At 41.0% G+C, this 24,543-nt stretch overlaps 1 protein-coding gene across 8 annotated transcripts in view; it reads right to left on the reverse strand.

Moving 5' to 3' along the window:
* The window catches only part of zmp:0000000755 (phosphofurin acidic cluster sorting protein 1), a 271,437-nt gene that overhangs the window by 39,294 nt on the left and 207,600 nt on the right, over positions 1 to 24,543 (reverse strand). For all 8 annotated transcript variants that reach the window (XM_059982538.1, XM_059982536.1, XM_059982535.1 and 5 more), the window contains 4 exons: positions 23,667 to 23,773; positions 21,693 to 21,847; positions 12,363 to 12,473; positions 9,280 to 9,382 (listed from right to left, as the gene is read on the reverse strand). In XM_059982538.1, coding sequence (XP_059838521.1) covers positions 9,280 to 9,382; positions 12,363 to 12,473; positions 21,693 to 21,847; positions 23,667 to 23,773 — 476 coding nt within the window. The remainder of the gene's footprint in view (positions 1 to 9,279; positions 9,383 to 12,362; positions 12,474 to 21,692; positions 21,848 to 23,666; positions 23,774 to 24,543) is intronic.

The following is a 24,543-nucleotide window of genomic DNA, read 5'->3' on the forward strand; positions in this document are numbered from 1 at the left end:
CGTCCTCAGTCTGGTATCGGCGTCAACAGTCTGATATCGGCGTCAACAGTCTGATATTGGCGTCGACAGTCTGATATCGGCATCGACAGTCTGATGTCGGCGTCGACAGTCTGGTATCGGCGTCAACAGTCTGATATCGGCGTCAACAGTCTGATATGGCGTCGACAGTCTGATATCGGCGTCCTCAGTCTGGTATCGGCGTCAACAGTCTGATATCGGCGTCGACAGTCTGATATCGGCGTCGACAGTCTGATGTCGGCGTCGACAGTCTGATATGGCGTCGACAGTCTGATATCAGCATCGACAGTCTGATATGGCGTCGACAGTCTGATATGGCGTCGACAGTCTGATATCGGCGTAGACAGTCTGATATCAGCATCGACAGTCTGATATCAGCATCGACAGTCTGATATGGCGTCGACAGTCTGATATCGGCGTCGACAGTCTGATATCGGCGTCTTCAGTCTGGTATCGGCGTCGACAGTCTGGTATCGGCGTCCTCAGTCTGGTATCAGCGTCGACAGTCTGGTATCGGCGTCCTCAGTCTGGTATCAGCGTCGACAGTCTGGTATCGGCGTCGTCAGTCTGATATCGGCGTCGACAGTCTGGTATCAGCATCGACAGTCTGATATCGGCGTCGACAGTCTGATATCGGCATCGACAGTCTGATATCGGTGTCGACAGCCTGATGTCGGCGTCGACAGTCTGATATCGGCGTCAACAGTCTGATATCGGCGTCGTCAGTCTGATATCGGCGTCGACAGTCTGGTATCAGAGTCGACAGTCTGATATCGGCGTTGACAGTCTGATATCGGCGTAGACAGTCTGATATCGGCGTCGACAGTCTGATATCGGCGTCAACAGTCTGATATCGGCGTAGACAGTCTGATATCAGCATCGACCATCTGATATCGGCGTCGTCAGTCTGATATCAGAGTCGACAGTCTAATATCGGCGTCGTCAGTCTGATATCAGCATCGACAGTCTGATGTCGGCGTTGTCAGTCTGGTATCGGCGTCGACAGTCTAATATCGGCATCGTCAGTCTGGTATCAGAGTCGACAGTCTAATATCGGCGTCGTCAGTCTGATATCAGCATCGACAGTCTGATGTCGGCGTTGTCAGTCTGGTATCGGCGTCGACAGTCTGATATCGGTGTGAACAGTCTGATATCAGCATCGACAGTCTGATGTCGGCGTTGTCAGTCTGGTATCGGCGTCGACAGTCTGATATCGGTGTGAACAGTCTGATATCGGCATCGACAGTCTGATATCGGCATCGACAGTCTAACATCCGCGGCGTCAGTCTGATGTCGGTGTCAACAGTCTAATATCAGCGTCGTCAGTCTGATATCGGCGTCGACAGTCTGATATCGGCATCGACAGTCTGATGTCTGCGTCGACAGTCTGATATCGGTGTCAACAGTCTGATATCGGCGTCCTCAGTCTGGTATCGGCGTCGACAGTCTGATATCGGCGTCGACAGTCTGATATCGGCGTCGACAGTCTGACATCAGCGTCGACAGTCTGATGTCGGCGTCGTCAGTCTGATGTCGGCGTCGACAGTCTGACATCAGCGTCGACAGTCTGATATCGGCATCGACAGTCTGATGTCGGCGTCCTCAGTCTGGTATCGGCGTCGACAGTCTGATATGGCGTCGACAGTCTGATATGGCGTCGACAGTCTGATATCGGCGTCGACAGTCTGATATCGGCGTCGACAGTCTGGTATCGGCGTCGACAGTCTGACATCAGCGTCGACAGTCTGATGTCGGCGTCGTCAGTCTGATGTCGGCGTCGACAGTCTGACATCAGCGTCGACAGTCTGGTATCGGCGTCCTCAGTCTGGTATCGGCGTCGACAGTCTGATATGGCGTCGACAGTCTGATATCAGCGTCGACAGTCTGATATCGGCGTCGACAGTCTGACATCGGCGTCAACAGTCTGGTATCGGCGTCGACAGTCTGGTATCGGCGTCGACAGTCTGATGTCGGGGGGTGGAGTTTCAAGATGGCGGCGTAAGCATCTGCCTTTTAGGCGCTCTTTATTTTTTTAACTATAATCACCCTTTAATTAGACCTTTTCGAACTTAATCATATGAGTTGCTACCTTTGATTGACCCTTTTTTCCTAAAATAATACTTGATCTAATCTTGTCAAACCTAAAATGGCTACAAGTAAGAAATCGGCTAAGGATCCTGTATCCATCGACGCAATTGTTGGTCTTTTGGACACTAAACTGGATATTAAATTTGCGGCTATGGAAAGTAAATTGGACAATAAACTGGATGCTAAATTTGCGGCTCTGGAAGGCAGACTAGAAGGTAAATTGGACAGTAAACTGTTAAGTTTTGAAAGGAGGATTACTTCGAGAATATCCGATCTTGAAGGAGTTGTTAAATCGCTTGAAACTAAGTTTCAGTCGCAGGCGTTAGAGGTTCAACAGCATGGAAATAAGATCACGACTCTTGAACAATCAATTTGTGAAAAAGCACGTACAATTGAAGTGTTAGAGAAGAAGATAGAGTCGACTGCTAAAACTTTAGATCAGTACAAGTTTAAAATTACTGATCTTGAAAATCGTTCTCGCAGACAGAATTTGCGCATCATCGGAATTCCCGAAAAAGTTGAGTCCGGTGATTTAACTGAATTTTTCTCTAAATTACTGTGGGAAATTTTCGGTGGTGAAGGTTTGAAAAACGAACCTGTTATTGACCGCGCTCATAGAGTTGCGAGGCTTTCGTCTGTGTCTGATAAACCACGAGCGGTGATTGTTCGCCTTCATTATCCTCGTGAGAAAGAGCTTCTAATTCGATTAGCTCGTAAAAAAGGTATGATCTCCTACAGAAATTATTCATTTCGAATAGTTGAAGACTACTCGTATGAAGTTATGAAAGCCAGGATCGCTTTTAAACCAGTGATGGCAGAGATTCATTCGTTTGGTTTTAAACAAGCTTTAATGTATCCGGCGAAACTTAGAATGGTGCTGCCCGACAACAGTCTACACTTTTTTATCACTCCTGAAGAAGCGAAGAAATTTGTTGAAGAATATCGATCCTCTAGTGCAACTTGAACTATGAGTTACATTGAAGATTTTTTTTTTGGAGAGAGGATGTTATTTCATTTTAAGTTTTAACCCTGGAAGTTGGGTTATAACTTCTTATTTTGAACTATGGGTCTGGGTCTTTTTTTTTTACTACTATTATTATTGCTTATAGATGCTGTTTTAATTTTTATTATATCCTTTTTTTATATACGTTTGTATTTTGTAATAATGAATTATTTTTTTTCAAAATGTCGTTTCTTCTTCCCATAAGTCTTTACTTTTTATAAGCGTTTATTTGCTTGCCTGTATTTAGAAATGGAACAAAGGTTTTGAATTCTTTTTCTTTAGTTTTTTTTTAAATATGTTGTAGTGTCTATTAAATCTTTTTTTTTATAAAAATATTCTATTTTGATAACTTTTTTACTATATTTTCTTATTAGATTGCTGAATTTATATTCATATTTTGTAATATGGCTTTCTCAAAATGTCGTTTCTTCTTCCCATAAGTCTTGGCTTGTGAAACGTCATCTTTGTATCTGAATATGGAATTTCTTTTTTAAAGGTGTATCACATTTTTAAACTTTAATGTGCATTTTTTTTATTAATGATCTTTCTGGTTTTACTATTTTAGTTTTTTTTTTGATTTGTCTGATATGGGTGTGTATGTGTATATATATATATATATATATATATATATATATATATATATATATATATATATGTAGGTATATATATATATATATATATATATTTTTTTTTTTGCAACTCTATATTTTAATTGGGGTGTTATATAGTTTTTTCTTAAAAAATTTTCTTATGGAGCTGCCATCTTGAAATGGGGGTAATATTAGTATTAGTTTATGCGCCTGCCGCTTGGCTTTTTTTCAAAGGGTGGGGGGAGGGGGGAGGGATCTTTTTTCATGCTTTTGCTTTTTATTTTTTTGCTTTTAGTTTATGGGCTGACTTTAAATTGTTAATATTGTTGAGGTGTCAGGATCTCCGGTTGCTCCTGAATCAATTTTCCTTCTTCCTAAATTGTGGGTTATGTGTCTTTTTAACCTTTTATGATACACACAATTAATATTGGTATGATGGATAAATCTATTAACTTTATCTCGTGGAATACTAATGGTTTAAATCATCCGATTAAACGTAAAAAAATATTTAAAGTATTCCATAGATTGAACGCTAATATTATTTTTGCACAGGAGACCCACATTAGGAGGGAGGATAATCAACGTTTTTTTAGGTTCTGGAAAGGTCAACAATTTCACTCAAATTGTACCGCTAAAATTAGGGGTGTGTCTATTTTTATAGACGCCTCAATTTCGTTTACACATTATGAAATTATTTCTGATCCACAGGGTAGATTTTTGTTGATAACTGGTTCACTTTTTAATCGGAAAGTTGTTTTAGTTAATATTTATGCTCCAAACTTTGATTGTCCTGAATTTTTTAAACGTTTATTTACTTCTCTTCCTAATTTGAATGAATATATGTTGATTATGGGTGGAGACTTTAATTGTTGTTTGAATCCTTCGATGGATAGATCTAAACCTATTCGAACTCTTCCGAATAGATCAGCTTTACTTATTAATTCTTTTATGGTTGATTCTGGAATTACTGAAATATGGCGGTTTTTGAATCCTAAAGGTAAAGAATTTTCATTTTTTTCACATGTATATCATAGTTATTCTAGAATTGATTACTTTCTTATTGATCATCGTTTATTAACAGATGTTATTGATTGTAAATACGATTCTATTGCTATTTCGGATCATGCGCCTTTGAAGTTATCTATCAAGATTTCGGATTCTTCTATCAATACTAGATCTTGGAGACTTAATGTTACTTTACTTCAAGATCCAGAATTTATTACCTTCATAAAACAACAAATTGACTTATTTTTTTCAACAAACTATAATGAAGAGATTGATAAAGGAATACTTTGGGACTCTTTCAAGGCTTTTATTCGTGGACAAATTATTTCATATTCCGCTGGTAAAAGAAAACAAAGATATTCAGATATAGCTTTATTGGTGGATAAAATTAAAGAAATTGATAAGATTTATTCCGTTACTCCTACCAAAGAACTTTATAAGAAGAGAGTTGAGCTTCAAATGGAACATAGTTTATTATTATCTTCTTCAATTGAGAATCAATTAATTAAGACTAGGGCTCAATTTTATATTCATAGTGATCGAACTGGTAAATTGTTAGCTAATCAATTAAAAGCTATTTCGACTAAGCGACAAATTATTAAAATTCGTAAACAAGACGGTAATTTAACTACTGATTATAAAGAAATTAATAACACTTTTCAAGATTTTTATAAATCTTTATATCAATCAGAATTTGACGGTGACCGGTTTACGATGGATAATTTTTTTAATAATTTGAATATTTCTAAACTGATAGATGAAGATTGTAGCTTGCTTGATGCTCCTATTTCTATGGATGAAATAAGAGAGGCTATCTCATCAATGAATTCAGGGAAAGCTCCTGGTCCTGATGGTTTTATTGTAGAATTTTTTAAAACTTTTTCTTTATTGCTTTCTCCTTGGCTATGTGAAATCTTTAATGATGCGTTTGTTAAGAAGAGATTACCTCAATCGTTTTATGAAGCTACTATCTCTTTAATTCTTAAAAAAGATAAAGATCCTACCTTATGTGCATCTTATCGCCCTATATCTTTATTAAATGTAGACTCTAAGATTCTTACAAAAATTTTAGCCATTAGATTAGAAAAGGTATTACCACAGATTATTTCAGAAGATCAAACTGGTTTTATTAGGAATCGATATTCCTTTTTTAATATTAGAAAATTGATTAACATAATTTATACTTCATCACCTACAACCCCAGAATGTGTTATCTCATTAGATGCTGAAAAAGCCTTTGATAGAGTTGAATGGACATATTTATTTAATGCATTGAGAAACTTTAATTTTAGTCCTAATTTTATATCATGGATTAAATTAATATATTATAAACCTGTTGCTTCTGTTCTTACAAATAATTATAGATCCTCTTTTTTTCAATTATCTCGTGGTACGAGACAAGGTTGTCCTTTAAGTCCTTTATTATTTAATATTGCATTAGAACCTTTAGCTATTGCTATTCGTGAGTCTCCTAATATTTTTGGTATTACCCGTAATGAGAAATTATACAAATTATCGCTTTATGCTGATGATTTGTTGTTATATATTTCTAATCCTAGTAGGTCTATTCCTGCTATTTTATCCTTGTTGGCTCAATTTGGTAGTTTTTCTGGTTATAAGTTAAACTTAGATAAGAGTGAGTTATTCCCTTTAAATGCGCAAACTTTATTGAGTGATAGGATGCCATTTAAAGTTGTTACTGATAACTTTATCTATTTAGGTATAAAAATCACCAAGAAATATAAAGATTTATTTGGACTGAATTTTTTACCTATGCTTCATCAAATTCAGCAACTTACTACTAGATGGTCTCCCTTATTTTTATCATTAGTTGGTCGGATTAATGCTATTAATATGATGATTTTACCGAAATTTTTATATTTATTCCAAGCTTTACCAATTTTTATTCCTAAATCTTTTTTTGATAATATTGATTCAAAGATTTCCTCATTTGTTTGGCAAAATAAAAATCCTAGGTTAAGCAAAAGGCAATTACAAAAGTCTAAAAAAGATGGTGGTCTAGCTTTACCTAACTTTAGATTTTATTATTGGGCGAATAATATTCGTAACCTAATGTACTGGAAACTAGATTTGGATTCACCTGTGTGCCCACAGTGGGTAAATTTGGAATGTAGTGAGGTTAAGGGATATTCTATATTTTCCGTTCTTGGTTCTTTTCTTCCTATTGATTTAGCCAAATTCAATAAACAGATATCTAACCCTGTTGTTAAACATACACTACGAATTTGGTTTCAATTTCGCAAATTCTTTAATCTGAAAAACTTTGCTCTGGACAGCCCTATTTTATGTAATTTTTTTTTTAAACCTTCATTGACAGATCAAGCTTTTAGTATATGGAAAAGGAAAGGTATAAAATGTTTTCGTGATCTTTTTTTTGAAGGTACTTTGATGTCTTTTGATCAACTATCCAACAAATTTGAATTACCTAAATCTAATTTTTTTAGATACTTACAAATTAGAAATTTCTTACATAAAATTCTTCCATCTTTTCCTAATTCAACTCCATCGGATTTTTCAGATTTGATTTTTACTTTTAATCCTTGTCAGAAGGGATTAGTAGCTTTTATTTATAACATGATTATGAAGATACAGCCAGAAATATCGGATAGAATTAGACAAGAATGGGAAAAAGAACTTCGATGTAATATATCAACAGATAAATGGGAAAAAATTTTACAAATGGTTAATTCCTCCTCTATTTGTGCTAAACATGCTTTAATACAATTTAAAATTGTACATAGAGCTTATATGTCTAAAGATAAACTTGCCCGATTTTATTCGCATATTAATCCTCAATGTGACAGATGTCACTTAGAAGTGGCTTCATTGACTCACATGTTTTGGACATGTCCCACTTTACATAATTATTGGAAGGACATTTTTGATGTCATTTCCTCAGTACGGAATATCGATTTACAACCCCATTTTATTACTGCAATTTTCGGTATACCAAATGAAGATGGCAATCAGCTTTCCCCTTCAATCAGACGAATGATTGCTTTTGTAACATTAATTGCCAGAAGGTCTATATTACAAAACTGGAAAGAAGTAAATCCTCCTACTACATTTCAGTGGTTCTCCCAAACTATTTCTTATCTGAGTTTGGAAAAAATCAGAAGCACTATCTTTGATTCTTCAATTAAATTTGAAGAAACCTGGGGACCATTTATTCGACACTTTCATATGAATTAATTTGGCTTATTTCAGATCCTTTTCTCTACTTATACTTGTTCAGGTATGGAGTTCTGGAGTTTTTCTTGACACCTTTATATATTTATAAAGTGCTATTATTGCCCATGTTAGTTTTAGTTTAGTATTTTTTTTCATTATATATTTTTTCTCATATATAATTTCAATTTTTTTTTCTTCTTTCGACGATTATTTTTGTTTTTCATATATATTTATATAGACTTGATTGATTTATGTACCTTTTGTTGATGGATGTTTTAATAGGATATTATTATCCTATTACTAATGTAATCTCAAGTCTATTGAATCTGTAATCTATTCATTATTTTGTGTTAATTTTTTTTATATATGAAATTTAATAAAAAGATTGAAAAAGAAAGAAAAGACAGTCTGATGTCGGCGTCGTCAGTCTGGTATCGGCGTCAACAGTCTGATATCGGTGTCAACAGTCTAACATCCGCGGCGTCAGTCTGATATCGGCGTCGTCAGTCTGATATCGGCGTCGACAGTCTGATATCGGCGTCGTGAGTCTGATATCGGCGTCGACAGTCTGGTATCAGCATCGACAGTCTGATATCAATGTTACCTGTCTGATTTCAGTGTTGTCAGGCTGATATCTGTGGTTTTATCCCATTTGCTGTATGGGATTTTGAGAAATTAGTGGAAACCCATTTTACTTCAACAGTAAAATTCTTCAGGTTGTAATTCTACATTGTTCCTTCACTGTCACTGCATCCAAACCCTGGAACTCTCTCCACACCAACAATATGAGAGTGCCTTCACCAGAAGGACTGCAGTGGTTCACAGAGGTACTGTAGCTCATTCGCTGGAATTAAACAGAAGCAGTGGTCCTGCAATGGCAGTGCTTCTCAGGGGCTTTCACTGAGTTAAGACAAACAATGGCTCAGACAACAACCATTGAAACAAGAGTTGAAACAGCACAGAAGCAGGTCTTTCAGCTCAGAAAGTCCACATCAACAATATAACACAAACTGTGGATCCTCCCAACCTCTGGTACAGTACCAGCCAATTAAGATATTTAATACTAGTAGCCACAAATCGGGAGGAGTGTTGTCTTTACGAGGAAACTCTTTACCAGTGTAATCCAACAACCCTGTGCAATATATTACAGAAGACAGTCTACAACAGCAGCAAAGGGATGTGGAGAGAACTCAACAAGCACACTCACTGGAAGGAACATCGGGTCAGGAGGGTCAAGTGTCTGCAACAAATGGGAGATGAATCTCCCGCTGGATCCTTCATTAGGGGTTAGGATGTGTAGCCGGTAGATCAGGAAGCAGGACCATCTATGTGGTGATTCCAGGCACTACAGGGCAGCAGATACTGGCATGGTTGCACACTCACCTCTTCTGTTTGTAGGTCAGCATGGCTTCTGAAATGGGGAGCTGGTGGGAGACATTGGCTCCAGACACATACTGCATGATGCGACTGATGATATCAAAAGTCTCTGTGGAGAGCAGCAGAGTGTAAACAAAGGATATAGTTCATGCAAGTGCTGTCACATTCCCAGTAGCCCCAGATCATCAAGTCTCCACCCTCTGCTCCCTGTTACTTCCAGCCTGAAGGAAATAATTTTCACTCCCCCTGTGGGCTTTGTGCTTTAGCGGATTGTCAGGACTGAAGCTCAGCATCTGAGGCAGCACTGCCAAGAAAAATTAATCTGCTGTAAGTCTTTCCAAATGTGACCAGTAGAACAGAGAAGTGGGAGCTAAGGAAGTTATACATTTGAATTTATAAAAGGTTAATGATAAAGGAGGATGTGTTTTATGAGGATGTTTGCCAGGACTAGAGAGAGAAAGACTGACCAGACTAGGTCTTTATTCCTTCGGGCATAGGAAAATGAGGAGTGGCCTTATAGAAGTGTTTAAAATTATGAGAGGTGCAGATCAAGTGGACAGTAACAGTTTTTTCCCCAGAGTAGAGGAGTCCAAAATTATGGGGCATAGATTTTGGGTGGGAGGGAAAGATTTCAAAGGGATGTGAGGAGAAACTTTTTCATGCAGAGGCTAGTGAGACTATGGAATGAGCTGTCACAGGAAGTAGCTGAGGCAGCTAGAACAGCATCATGTAAGAAGCACTTGGATGGGTACATGCAAGGGAGGACTTAGAAGGATATGGGCTAAACAATGGAATGTAGGACTAGCTGGGTAAACAATGTGATTGGTATGGACTGGTTAGACTGAGTTGTTCTGTGACTATGACAAGAAGTACGTCAACAAGGAGAGGGTGGTGTACTGTGGGGGTGGTGCACAGTGAACTCGTTATTGGAGAGGCAGAGAGTGGAAATGAACAGAGCCTTCTCAAGTTGTCATGCTGTGACAAATGCAGTATCACTGGGATCAGCTGTTCACAATCCATGTCAATAATATGCCTCATGGAACCAGATGTCCATTGATAGAAACAAGTTTCAGTTGTGAGTACAGGGAGGATGAGAATAATGAGGGAAATTGTGAGGCCGTCCACTTAACAGAAGAGCAGATTATATGTTACGTGGTGAGATTCTGGGTGGTATTGATGTTCAAAGGGACACAGAAGTACCCTTACACGTGTGGCTACAGCCAGAAAAATATGAGGCAAAATGCTCAGAGGAGAGACTGGACAGATCAGGATTCGATTCACTAAATGTTAGAAATCTTGACAACTGGTTTCATCAAAACATAGAAAATCCTTATAGGGGTTCACGGGCCAGAAGTAGGACAAACAGTGAACTATTCAGCCCTCAGGGCTGCTACACCTCAACTGGATTTGTTGTGAGTTCACTTTCCCACCCTCTCCCCATAACCTTTGATGAAGAATCTATCTGATGAAGAATCAATCTCAGCTTTGGATATATTCAAGGATTCATTCTCAACAGCTTCTGGGCCAAGGAATTCCAAAGACCTGTAGACAGAATAAATGCTTATCTCAGACTTAAATGGGAGAAGGTCCTACCTCTGAGACTGGGACTTGAGTTATAATGGGTCACGTGAGGAGCTAGTCCCTGGTACCAGGGAGGTAAGGCTTCAGAACAGATCAGCAATGGGGATGGGACAAGCTGATACACCATAGGTTACAACCTCCTCCCACTGTCCAATGTGGGTCAACCTTTTCTCCAATGCTATGTGGTTATTCCACTGGATTACTATCTAGTCAGGCCATTGAGTATAGAATTTGAAGCATTATGTTGCAGTTGTATAAGATTTTGGTGAGGCTACATTTGGAATACTGTGTTTAGTTTTGGTCACCCTGCTATAGGAAAAATACTATTAAGCCTGGAAGAGTGCAGGAGAGATTTATAAGGACTTGAAGGACTGAATGATGGAGAGAGGTTGAGCAGGTTGAAGCATTTTTTCAATAGAGCTTAGAAAAATGAGGGGTTATCTTATATAAGTGTGTGAAATCATGAGGGAGACAGGTAGGGCAAATGTGCAGTCTTTCCCCCAGGATTGGAGAATCAGGAATCAGAGGATAAAGGTTTACAGTGAAATGAGAGATTTAACAAGAAACTGAGAGGCAACTTTTTTATCCAGATAGTGGTCAGTGTATGAAACGAGCTGTCAGAGGAAGTGGTTGATGCAGGTAATTTTAATAGCATTTAAAAGATACTTGGGCAGGCAGCTGGATAGGAAAGGTTTAAAGAGATATGAACCAAATGCAGACAAGTAGGATTAGCTTAGATGGCACCGTGCTTTGCATGGACTAGTAAGTCTAAGGGCCTGTTTCTATGCTACATGACTCCATCACTATCCAGAGAGATCGGTCTGAATTCATCCATATCACTCTGTATTTAATGTTTAGATTTATATACACCTGGATTAAAAACCCAATCTCAGCACTGAAAGCACCAGATTATTCTAAAACATCTGATTGACATACTGGAATACATCCATATCAACGGCACCTTACTGCTCTCTCAAATGCTCCAGCAAACACCCTAGGGACAGTTAATGGTGGGCAGTTAACGGCTGGCAGTTAATGATGTATAGTTACTGGTGGGTGGTTAATGTTGAGTGGTAACGGTGGGTGGTTAATGTTGAGTGGGTAATGATAGGTGGCTAATATTGAGAGGTTAATGAGTGGTTAATGGTGGGTGGATAGTGTTGACTGTTTAATGGTTGGTTAATGGTGAATGGATAGTGTTGAATGGTAATGGTGGATAATGTTGAGTGAATAATGATGGGTGGCTAATGTTGAGTGGCAATGGTGGGCTGCTAATTCTGGTTAGTTAACGGCTGACAGTCAATAGGCTGTTAAAGGTGAGTGGTTAATGGTGAACAATTAATGACCAGTTAATGGGGAGCAGTTAATGGTAGGATGCTAATAGAGAATGGTTAATGGTAGGTGACTAATTGTAGGAGGTTAATGGTGGCAGTTTGTGGCTGATAATTAATATCAGGCTACTAAAGCTGGGAGATTGTTGGGCTTTGCTAGAGTGTATAAAAAGATACCTGCGGTGGGCGGCTCCGTCTTGCTGAAGAGGTCCCTCCAGGCAGAGTCCATGAAGGAGCTGTTGTATTTGTTGTCAACTGATGCCAGGTACTTGGCCAGTGGATGGGAGCCTGTGGACAAGACAGTTCTGTTTCTGTTCGGAAGCAACGGTAGTCTCAGTGGGGAACACAGGGAACATACCTGTGTGAAACTCCAGAATGATCAAATACATTCTTCTTTGGGTACAGCTACTAAACCAGCATACAGAGCACACTGTGGGTTCACTAAAGCCCACGGTCACAGCAAGATCTCTGCACATCGTGCTCCAGTTTGCTGCATCCATATGTTTACTTCATTTAACTCATGAACCAGCCACTCAGATCTCCCGACACACATTTTTCTCCCACAACTCTCAGATTATACCAACTGCATCCCCTCTTCTGCTTCTAACCAACCTTCTCCTATGTTAGGGAAGGTGACCAAGATCTTGGTTTAAGGTGCACATAATACATGAGGGCTAGAGGGGTGTAGATTTAGGGAAGAAATCCCAGAGCTCGAGCCTCTGCAACTATGGACACCAACGGCAGTGGAGCAGTGACTAAATGAGGGCAGAATTGGAAGCAAGGAATGTTGAGTGGTTATGGAGCAGGAAGGAGTTACAGACTAGAAATGAAGGATGGGAATTCAGGGGAAATCATCACAGAACTATTGAAGAAAGGCTGTGGATACTGACAATATTCCCAGACAGAATGGGATGTATGACAGGGCAAGCAAGGGAGCTTACCTGTGTCTAATGATTACAGTTAATTCAGGCCCCTGAGAGAAAGGTGGCATAGAAAGACAAGTGGGAGTACAGAGAGTGGTTTTAATCAAAATGTAGCTGAAAACTGGGCAGTACTGACAGCTCCCATGTTATGGAGCATTCTGATGAGATAGAGAGTAGAATAAAACTGAAGGTGCATTAACATTGATTAAAGGACATTTATGGCTGTGAACATGGATAAACTCCCTCTGGACTTAAATTGGTTCAAAATTGGCTTGACCACAGAAGGTGGAAGGGTCTTTCTCTGACGGGAAGTCTACGATCAGTGGTGTTTCACAGGTTTCAGTGTTGGGATGTCTATTGGTTGTGATCTATAAATGATTTGGATTAAAATACTGATGAGCTGGTTAGTAAGTTTGCAGACAATGCAAAAACTGGATGAGCTATAGATAGTGAGGAAAGTTGCCAAAGCCTGCAACACATTATAGACCAGTTGGAAATGTGGGCAGAGAGTGGCAGATGGAGCTTAAGTGTGAACTGTTGCATCTTGGGAGATCAATACAGTAAATGGCAGGACCATTAGGAACATTGATATTCAGAGGAATTTCAGGGTACAAGTTCAAAGCTCCCTAAAAGTGACATCACAGGGAGAAAGGGTGCTAAAGAAGGCATGCAGCATCATGCTTTCATCAGTTGGGGTGCTGAGTACAAACAATGGCAAGTCATATTATATAAAACATTAGGTACACCGCACTTGTAGTATAGTGTGCAGATCTGGGTGTTGTATTGGAAAGACATGGAAGATTTGGAGAGGATGCAAAAGAGGTTTACCAGGATGTCGGCTGCATTTGAAAGTATAAACTATGAAGAGAGGTTCGACAAACTTGGATTGTTTACTCTGGAGCATCAGAGGCTGGGAAGAAGCTTGATTGAAATTCATAAAAATATGCAAGGAAGAGATTGGATAGATGGTCAAAGCCTTTGTCCCCGAGTAGAAATGTAAAATGCTATGGGACATACATTTAAGATGAGAAGGGTAAGCTTAAAGGAGGTCAGTGAGGCATGTTTTGTTTTTAAACAGACAGTACTAGGTACCTGGAATGCACTGTCGGGGAGGTGATGGTTGCAGATATGATAACAATGTCTAAGAGGCACATAGACAGGCACATGAATAGGCAGGGAATGGAAGGATAAGGACTAATGGGATTAGAAACATAGAAAATAGGTGCAGGGGTAGGCCATTCGGCCCTTTGAGCCTGCACCGCCTTTCAGTATGATCATGGCTGATCATCCAACTCAGAACCCTGTACCTGCTTTTTCTCCATACCCCCAATCCTTTTAGCTACAAGGGCCATATCTAACTTCCTCTTAAATATAGCCAATGAACTGGCCTCAACTGTTTCCTGTGGCAGAGAATTCCACAGATTCACCACTCTCTGTGTAAAGAAGTTTTTCCTCATCTCGGTCCTAAAAGGCTTCCCCTTTATCCTTAAACTGTGACCCCTCATTCTGGACTTCCCCAACATCGGAAACAATCTTACTGCATCTAGCCTGTCCAATCCCTTTAGAATTTTATACGTTTCAATAAGATCCCCCCTCAATCTTTCAAATTCCAGTGAGTATAAGCCTGGTTGATCCAGTCTTTCTTCATATGAAAGCCCTGCCATCCCAGGAATCAATCTGGTGAACCTTCTCTGTACTCCCTCTATGGCAAGAATGTGTTAGCATTAGGATCGATACAGACATACTGACCAAAGAGCTTGTTTCTCTACTTTATCATAGAGCCATTCAGCATGGATGCAGACCATTTGGCCTAACTGGTCCATGCTGACCAAGATGTCCATCTAATTCCATTTGCCTGTGTTTTTTGGCAAATACCTATCTAAACTGTTCCTTTTCCATGTGTAGTGGCATGCAAAAGTTTGGGCACCCTTGGTCAAAATTTCTGTTACTGTGAATAGCTACACAAGTAAAAGATGACCTGATTTCCAAAAGTCATAAAGTTAATGACGACACATTTCTTTAATGTTTTAAGCAAGATAACCTTTTTATTTCCATCTTTTACAGTTTCAAAATAACAAAAAAGGAAAAAGGCCCAAAGCAGAAGTTTGGGCACCCTGCATGGTCAGTACTTAGTAACATCCCCTTTAGCAAGTATCACAGCTTGTAAATGCTTTCTGTAGACAGCTAAGAGTCAATTCTTGTCTGGGGGATTTTCACCCATTCTTCCTTGCAAAAAGCTTCTAGTTCTGTGAGATTCTTGGGCTGTCTTGCATGCACTGCTCTTTTGAGGTCTATCCACAGATTTTTGATGATATTTAGGTCAGGGGACTGTGAAGGCCATGGCAAAACCTTTAGCTTGCGCCTCTTGAGGTAGTCCATTGTGGATTTTGAGGTGTGTTTAGGATTATTATCCTGTTGTAGAAGCTCTCCTCTTTTCATCTTCAGCTTTTTTACAGACGGTGTGATGTTTGCTTCCAGAATTTGCTGGTATTTAATTGAATTCATTCTTCTCTCTACCAGTGAAATGTTCCCTGTGCCACTGGTTGCAACACAAGCCCAAAGCATGATCAATTCATCCCCATGCTTAACAGTTGGAGAGGTATTTTTTTCATGAAATTCTGCACCCTTTATTCTCCAAACATACCTTTGCTCATTGCGGCCAAAAAGTTCTATTTTAACTTCATCAGTCCACAGGACTTATTTCCAAAATGCATCAGGCTTGTTTAGACGTTCCTTTGCAAACTTCTGACACTAAATTTTGTGGTGAGGACGCAGGAAACATTTTAAAGGTTTTCTTCTGATGACTCTTCCATGAAGGTCATATTTGTGCAGGTGTCACTGCACAGTAGAACAGTGCACCACCACTCCAGAGTCTGCTAAATCTTCCTGAAGGTATTTTGCAGTCAAATGGGGGTTTTGATTGGCCTTTCTAGCAATCCTACGAGCAGTTCTCTCGGAAAGTTTTCCTGGTCTTCCAGACCTCAACTTGACCTCCATCATTCCTGTTAACTGCCATTTCTTAATTACACTACGAACTGAGGAAACGGCTACCTGAAAACACTTTGCTATCTTCTTATAGCCTTCTCCTGCTTTGTGGGCATAAAATTAAAATTAAAATTTATTTTAATTTTCAGAGTGCTAGGCAGCTGCTTAGAGGAGCCCCTGGCTGCTGATTGTTGGGACAAGGTTTGAGGATATTTATAAAGCTTTGAAATTTGCATCACCTGGTCTTTCCTAACAATGACTGTGAACAAGCCATAGCCCTAACAAGCTAATTCAGGTCTGAGACTTTGGTGAAAGTTATCTGAGAGCTCAAATCTCTTGGGGTGCCCAAACTTTTGCATGATGCTACTTTTCTTTTTTTCATTCTAAAATTGTACAAAACAAAAATAATACACTAATCTTGCTTAAAATGTTGAAAAGAATGTTTCATCTTTAACTTTCTGACTTTTGGAGATCAGTTCATCTTCTACTCACTGAAATATTCACAGTAACAGAAATTTTGACCAGGTGTGCCCACACTTTTGCATGCCACTGTACCTGTCCAAATGACTTTTAAATGTTGTTATTGTACCTGCCTCAACCAGTTCCTTGGGCAGCTCATTCCATATATGCACCACGCTCTGCATGAAGAAGTTACCCCTCATATTCTTTTAAGTCTTGTGTCTTACACCTTAATCCTAGTTTTCAGTTCCCCTATCCTGGGAAAAAGAATGTATATTCACCCTGTCCATGTCCCTCATGATTTTATACACCTTAAGGTCAACCCTCAGACTAATACATTGTAGGGAATAAGGCTTAGCCTGCCCTACCTCTCCATAACTCAGGCACCTCTCTCAGTAACTCAGGCTATACTGTTCTATATTCTATTTTTAAACTGCTAGGAAAATCAACAAATGGAATAAAAAGCAAAAGAGAGGCATGAGCCTTGCAAGAAGTGTGTTATAGATCCCCAGGCAGAGACAGGCAGAAGAACAAATATATGGTCCAAAAATGACAATACTACAGTAACTGGCGATCTCAACTAACCTAACATTGCCTGGGGCAGCAGATGGTACAATTCCTCAGATACATTCTGTACTCAGTGTGCACTCAGAATGTGGCAGTACAAGACATAGTATCAGGTAATGAAACAGGTAAGCCAAACAGGGAGCAGGGTAAGATCTCAGAGGATTTATCCTGGGACTAACACCTTCATACCGTCATGAAGAAGGAACATCAGTAGCTCTACTTCGTTAGGAGTTTAAGGAGATTTGGTAAGTCATAGAAACTCATGCAAGCTTCGATAGATGTACAATAAAGAGCAGTCTGGCTGCTTGCATCACAGCTTGGTGTGGAGGATCTAACGCGCAGGATCACAAGAGGCTGCAGAAGGTTACAGACTCTGCCAGCTCCATCACGGGCACAACAATTTCCACCATCAAGGGTTCTTCAACACACAGTGCCTCAGGAACACACTAAGGACCCTCACCATCTGGTACATGCCCTCTTCTCATTACTACTTTCAGAGAAGACCCACACTCAATGAATCAAAACAGCTTCTTCTCCTCCACTGTCGGAGTCCTGAATAGTCCATGAACCCTCGTTAAATTTTTTGAACTATATTTATTTTGTAATTTTTATGTCTTTGTATTATCTTATCTAACCTGAAGAGGAATTTACAGTGGGAAGGGAAAGATCCAGTTGTCATGGTCCATGTGGGTATCAACAATGTAGGTAGAACGAGGAAAGAGGTTCTGCTGAGGGAATTTGAGCAGCTAGGGACTAAATTAAAAAGCAGAACCAAAAAGGTAGTCACCTCTGGATTGCTACCTGAGCCACATGCAAATTGGCACAGGATTAAGAAGTTTAGAGAGTTAAATGTGTGGCTCAAGGATTAGTGTGGGAGAAGTAGGTTTGAATTCATGGAAACTGGCACCAGTTTTGGGGAAGGAGGGAGTGGTTCCATTGGGATGGGCTCCACCAGAACTATGATGGGATCTGGATCCTGGCAAATGGCATAACTAGGGCTGTGGATAGGGCTTTAAACTAAATAACTTCTGGTAATTCCCTCCCTCTCCCTTCCCCCATCCCACCTTCACTCTGCCTCCTCTTCTAGCTGCCTATCACGTCTCATGACTCTGCCTTCTTCTACAATACATAGTGCTTTCCCCTTAGATTCCTTCTTCACCTCTCCTGCCTATCCCCTCCCCCACCCCTTGATCTTTCCTCTGACTGGTTTTCCACCCTCCCCCCACCTTCTTTATAGGGCCCCTGTCCCCTCCTTCTTTAGTCCTGATGAAGGGTCTCGACCCGAAATGTTGACTGCTCCTTTCAATGGATGCTGCCCGACCTGCTGAGTTCATCCAGCTTTTTTGTACGTCTTGATTTGACCACAGCATCTGCAGTGTACTTTGTGTTATGGATAGATGATTAGATAACAAATAGAAAGCAGCAAGTTGGGATACATAGATGTTTCTCTGGTTGGCAATCAGTGGCGAGTGGTGTGCTGCAGGGGTCAGTTCTGGACCCTCAACTGTTCACAATATACATTAACGATCTGGAAAAGGGGATAGTGTATTGTGTTAGCTAATCTGGTGATGACACTAAATTGAGCAGAAAAACAAATTATGCAGAGGATATGGAGAGTCTGTAGTGAGATATGGATAGGTTAAGTGAATGGGCAAGGATTTGGCAAATGGAGTACAATGTTGGTAAATGCGAGGTTATCCACTTTGGAAGAAAAAATGAAAGAGCAGATTATTATTTAAATGGTAAAAAATTGCAGCATGCAGCTGTGCAGAGGGACTTGGGAGTGCTTGTGCATGAATCACAAAAGGTTGGTTTGCAGGTACAGCAGGGAGGTTATGCTGCAACTATACAGGGTACTGGTGAGGTTGCACCTGGAGTACTGTGTGCAGTTCTGGTCTCCATACTTGAGGAAGGATATACTGGCTTTGGAGGCGGTGCAGAGGAGACATAAAGTTACTCGCTGGAATTCAGAAGGATGAGAGGAAATCTTATAGAAACATATAAAATTATTAAAGTGATAGATAAGATAGAGGCAGGAAAGTTGTTTCCACAGGTAAGTGAGACTAGAACAAGGGGACATAGCCTCAAGATTTGGGGGAGTAAATTTAGGATGGAGTGCAGGAGAAACTGCTTTTCCCAAGGAGTGGTGAATCTGTGGAATTCTCTGTCCAATGAAGAAGTGAAGGCTCCCTCAGTAAATATATTTAAGACAAGGTTAGACAGATTTTTGCATAGTAGTGGAATTAAGGGTTACGTGGAAAAGTCATATAAGTGGAGATGAGTCCATGGTCAGATCAGCCATGACCTTATTGAATGGCGGAGCAGGCTCGATGGGGCAGATAGCTCCTATTTCTTATGTTCTTATGTATTGTGTTGCTGCCAAATAACAATACATGTCACATCAAATAAGTTAGTGATAATAAACCTGACACTGGTTGATTCTTTTTCAGTGCAAGTCAAATAGAAAACTGTGGTGCTTAACAGATTTAAAGAAATACTCTGATGATATAGGAAGTGCATGATGGAAGAGGAAGCCTGTGATGGAATATTCACAATGTATATTTCCTCTAATTTAAATAGTTTCAAAATCAACAAGCAACACCACAGAACAGAAGGACCCATGAGCAGAAGTGCAGAGCTTGCTGAAGGTAGGCAGGGTAGGTGAAAAAGGCATTTAGCGTGTTGACATTCATCAGTCAGGGCACTGACTATAGGACTTGAGAAGATATGCTGCAGTTGTATAAGTTGTTGGTGAGGTTGCATGGGCTTGGGTGAGAGCTTCCAGAGGAAGAGTTTGCAGCAGCTACAAGAGAATAATTTAAGAAGCCTTTGGTTATGTTCATGAAGGAGTGGAGCTTCCAGGGACTTGGGCCCAATGCAGAAAATTGGGACGAGCTGGGTGGGGATCATGGACTGGGATGGGCAAAAGGCCAGTATCCGTTTTATATTGCTCTATGTCTCAATTTACTACCCTGTTATTCCTTTTGCCTTCCACTATTATTTTTGTAATTTATTGTAATTATATGTCTTTACACTGTACTGCTGCCACAAAACAACACATTTCACATCCTACATGTTAGTGATAATAAATCTGATTGATTCTTATTCAAATACTCTGCAGGTCAGGCAGCATCTGTGGAGTGAGGAACAGTCAGTGTTCTATGTCTGTGACCCTTCATTAGAACTGCAAAAATAAGAGTAGGCAATTCATCCTCCGAGATTGGGGAAGAAGGAGTCCTTTTCAGGATGGTTGCCGGTGAACCCAGAGATCCACAGGGTTCAGTGTTGGGACTGTAACTTTTCACTTTATACTAGATGAAGGAACTGGTCCTAACATTGGATCAGCTGGGTCAAAGGACCTGTTTGCAAGCTTTGACTCTTTGACCTGCTCTGACTCTTTATATTCCTCACCTTCAAGATGTAGTGAATTAAAATAATCTTTCAGAATATACAAAATAGATAAATTACAACAAGAAAGTAAAACTCTAAACAGAGGACCTACCATTTGTGGTGAATAAAAATATGTTAAAAACAGTATCAAACCTAAATAAAAGTACATGATTTTGCAAACATGAATGGCAGATTATAAAAAGCAGCAATGAATAACCAAAGATTAATGAGGAAGAAAAAAACAGTGTATGAAAAGCTGGTCAGAAATGTACAGAGAGTGAGAAATTCTGTGGAAAGGTATAATCTGGTGAGGTGGTTATCTCAGGATGACCAGCACTACAATACCCCAGCCAGATCCCTATAGTGGGGTCTGTATCTGTGACACCCAGTGGGATTTTATCAGCCCATTAGAGTGTGCACTGGGTAGGTCCGGAACTCTGTGAGTGTGTTTGTTAGTAAAAGTAATCAAAAAACTGTTTCGTTAATTTATGAGGGATATATATAGGGTTAATGCAAGTATGCATTTTCCATTTTAGTTAGGTAAGACTAGAACTGGAAGTCATGAGTTAAGGATGAAATGTTTTAGAGGAACATGAGAAGGCAATTCTTTACTCACTGTGGTGAGAGTGTGGAACAAGCTGCCAGTGGAAGTGATGCATGCAGGTTCAATTTCAACACTTAAGATAAATTTGGATAGGGATGTGGATGAGAGGGGTGTGGGGGGTTGTGGCCCGGATGCAGGACAATGGGACTAGGCAGCATAAGAGTTCATGGGCTGAATAGTCTGTTTCCACACTGTAGTGTTCTATGACTCCATGACTCTATTAATCACATTAGCACAAACAACCAAATATGATTAGATGCAACCAAAATGATAAATGGTTGGATATTAAGTAACATAGAGAACACAGCAAATCTTGGAGTACATGTCCACAGAATCCTGTAGATACCAGACAGTAGACAGAACACAAACTGCAGAACAATACAGCACAACAGGCCCATCAGCCCTCAATGTCATGCTAAAATAATTAAACTAGCAATTTAAAGCCTACTAAACCAGTCTCTTCTGCCTACACCATGCCCATATTCCTCCATTCTCTGCATATTCATTTGTCTTTAGTCATTAATTCACTGGCATCAAGGAAGAGCACCAAGAGCTGCATGCCAGCTTCCACATCCTTACCCAGAGGGACAATGAGGAACCGGATGTAGTTCAGCCAGTCCGGAGTTTTGTTCGCCAACTGTTCAACGAAGAACCTTAGGATGTTGCTGAGGAAGCCCTGGTCTCCAGCCACGGCAACCTTCACTGGAGGAGGCATTTGGGAGTTACAGTTACAGCTGCAACAAGAGGTGAGAGTTAGTTTCTGGCAAATTCTGCCTGCCATACCACCACATAACTATCCTAGGCTAGTGACTACACCTACTAGACACCAGCATTTACTGGCCATCCCAGGACAGTGACCACCCCCAGTAGACATCAGCACCATGTACCTGTCCAAATACCTTTTCAATATTGCAATTGTACCTGACTCTGCAGCTCATTCCATATATTCACCACCTTCTGTGAATATATTACTCCTCAGCTTTGCTTTAAATCCTTCCCCTCTCAACTTAAACTTCTGCGTCTAGTTTTAGACTCCCCTACCCTGTGAGCATCCATCTTATGACTTTAATAAACATCTATATGGTCACCCCTGAGCCTCCTTCACTCCAGAAAAAACAAGCCCACCAGACTCTCCTGATAAGTCATCCTCTAATTCCAGTAATAGCGTGTGAATCTGTTCTGCTCACTTTTCAGCTTAATGATGTCCTTCCTATAGCTGAGTGAACAGAACTGCACACAATACTCCAGATGCAATCTCTGCAGTATCTTGTACAACTCCTATATTTAATGCCCTGACCGATGAAGACAAGCAAGTCAAACGCCTCCTTCACTACCCTATTCACCTAAATCACTACCTTGAGGGAACTATGTAGTTATATGTCTAGGTGGCTGGGTACAGCACTCCCCAGATCCTGCCATTCACTGTGAGAGTCGAACCCTGGTTTAACTTCCCAAAATGTATCACCTTTACTTGTCTGAGTTAAATTCTATCTCCCACGTCCCCAGTACTTCCAGATTCTGTTGTAATCTTAGAAAACTTTCACTATCCACAATGCAAATTTTGTTCTCATCCGCAAACTTATTAATGATATTTACAATATCATTAAAATTTTTAATACAGATGACAACCAATGGTCACAGTTTGTGTTCATGAAGAATCTGTTTAATTATGTCAGGGAGGAGCACCTCTCCATCTCTCCCTCGCCCTTCACTCTCCTCTCTTTGACCATGATTGCTGTCCCATCAGCCTTATTGAGAGTGACTAGCCAGGAAGGTGACGGTAGTATTTGGATGCTGGCCTTCATCCATCAGGACACTAAGTACAGAAGTTGGTAAGTTGAGCTGCAGTAATACAAGGTGTTGGTGAGGCTGCATACAGAGTTCTGTTACAATTTTGGGTGCTCTGTTATAGAAAGTATGTTATTAGTCTAGAAGGAGTTGCCTGGACTTGGGTGCCTGAGAAACAAAGAAAAGCTGCAGTGACCAGGACTGTATTCTCTGGAATGTAGGAGTTCGAGGGATGACCAGATAGCGGTCAAAAAGATCATGAAGGGCGAAAATAACACAAGAAGGCATTGGTTTAAGATCAGAGGTGAGTGATTTAAAGAGGACGTTAGGAGTAGCTTCTTCACACACAGGGTGATGTGTATTCAGAACGAGCTGGCAAAACTAGTGGTTGAGGTGGGCACATTAGCAACACTTAAAAGCCTCCTAAATAAGTCCATGGATATGAGAGGTTTAGAGGGCTATGGGCCAAAAGGCCTGTTTCCATGCTGAATGACTCTATGACCCGAGTGAAGTTCCTCGCTGTACTCTCAAATCCTGCACGGATCAGCAAGCAGGAACATTTGCAGACATCTTTCACCTTTCCCTACTCCAATCCATCCACTTTAAGAAAACCAGTTTCAGCCCGGGGCCAAAGGAAAGTGAAGATTTGTGTCTTAATGACTACTGCCCTGTGTATGAAAGGCCACAACCAGCGATGTGCAGGGATCAGCAGTGAGTAAATATTTCCACCAGCCCCACCCCACTTCATGACCTGCAGTTACGTACAACCGCTGTATCCGGGTGACAATGGTGTTGAAGGCTGCGTGGATGTCTGCTGTGGAGCAGGTACACACCATGGGCTGGCTTCTCTCCTGCAGCCGCTCATACAGGTACTGCAAGAAAACATCACGTACTGGGTACAGTTAGCCAGGCAACACATCCCTGAAGCACAGCCTACAGTAGCCCCCCACTCCAGTGACCCAACAATGTCTGAACACTGCCTACCAAATTGCATCAAAGACAATCACGCAATATTTAGAATGAATCTGACCATCTGACCCCCCCCCCCCCGCCTCACTGGATAGAAAGGCCCACCCCAGCACAAGGTCTGCAGACCGCTGGGCCACTACCATCGGATCAAAGTGCTAAGGTTTCTGTACATGTCAAACACGAGTAAGTGGAGGTCTGCAAGTGAGTGGGGGTCCGGGAGTGAGTGAGGGTCCAGGAGTGTGAGGGGGTCTGGGAGTGAGTTGGGGTCCAGGAGTGCGAGGGGGTCTGGGAGAGGGTGAGGGTCTGGGAGTGAGTGAGGGTCCAGGAGTGCGAGGGGGTCTGGGAGTGGGTGGAGCCTGGGAGTGAGTCAGGGTCCAGGAGTGTGAGGGAGTCTGGGAGTGGGTGGAGCCTGGGAGTGAGTGGAAGTGGGGATGCGTGGAGGTCTGGGAATCGGTGAGGGTCTGAGAGTGCGAGGGGGTCTGGGAGTGGGTGAGGGTCCGGGAGTGAGTGGGGGTCCAGGAGTGCGAGGGGGTCTGGGAGTGGGTGAGGGTCCGGGAGTGAGTGAGGGTCCAGGAGTGCGAGGGGGTCTGGGAGTGGGTGGAGCCTGGGAGTGAGTGAGGGTCCAGGAGTGTGAGGGAGTCTGGGAGTGGGTGGAGCCTGGGAGTGAGTCAGG

Source organism: Hypanus sabinus, chromosome 10 (genome assembly GCF_030144855.1).
Source record: "Hypanus sabinus isolate sHypSab1 chromosome 10, sHypSab1.hap1, whole genome shotgun sequence".
Lineage (NCBI taxonomy): Eukaryota > Metazoa > Chordata > Chondrichthyes > Myliobatiformes > Dasyatidae > Hypanus > Hypanus sabinus.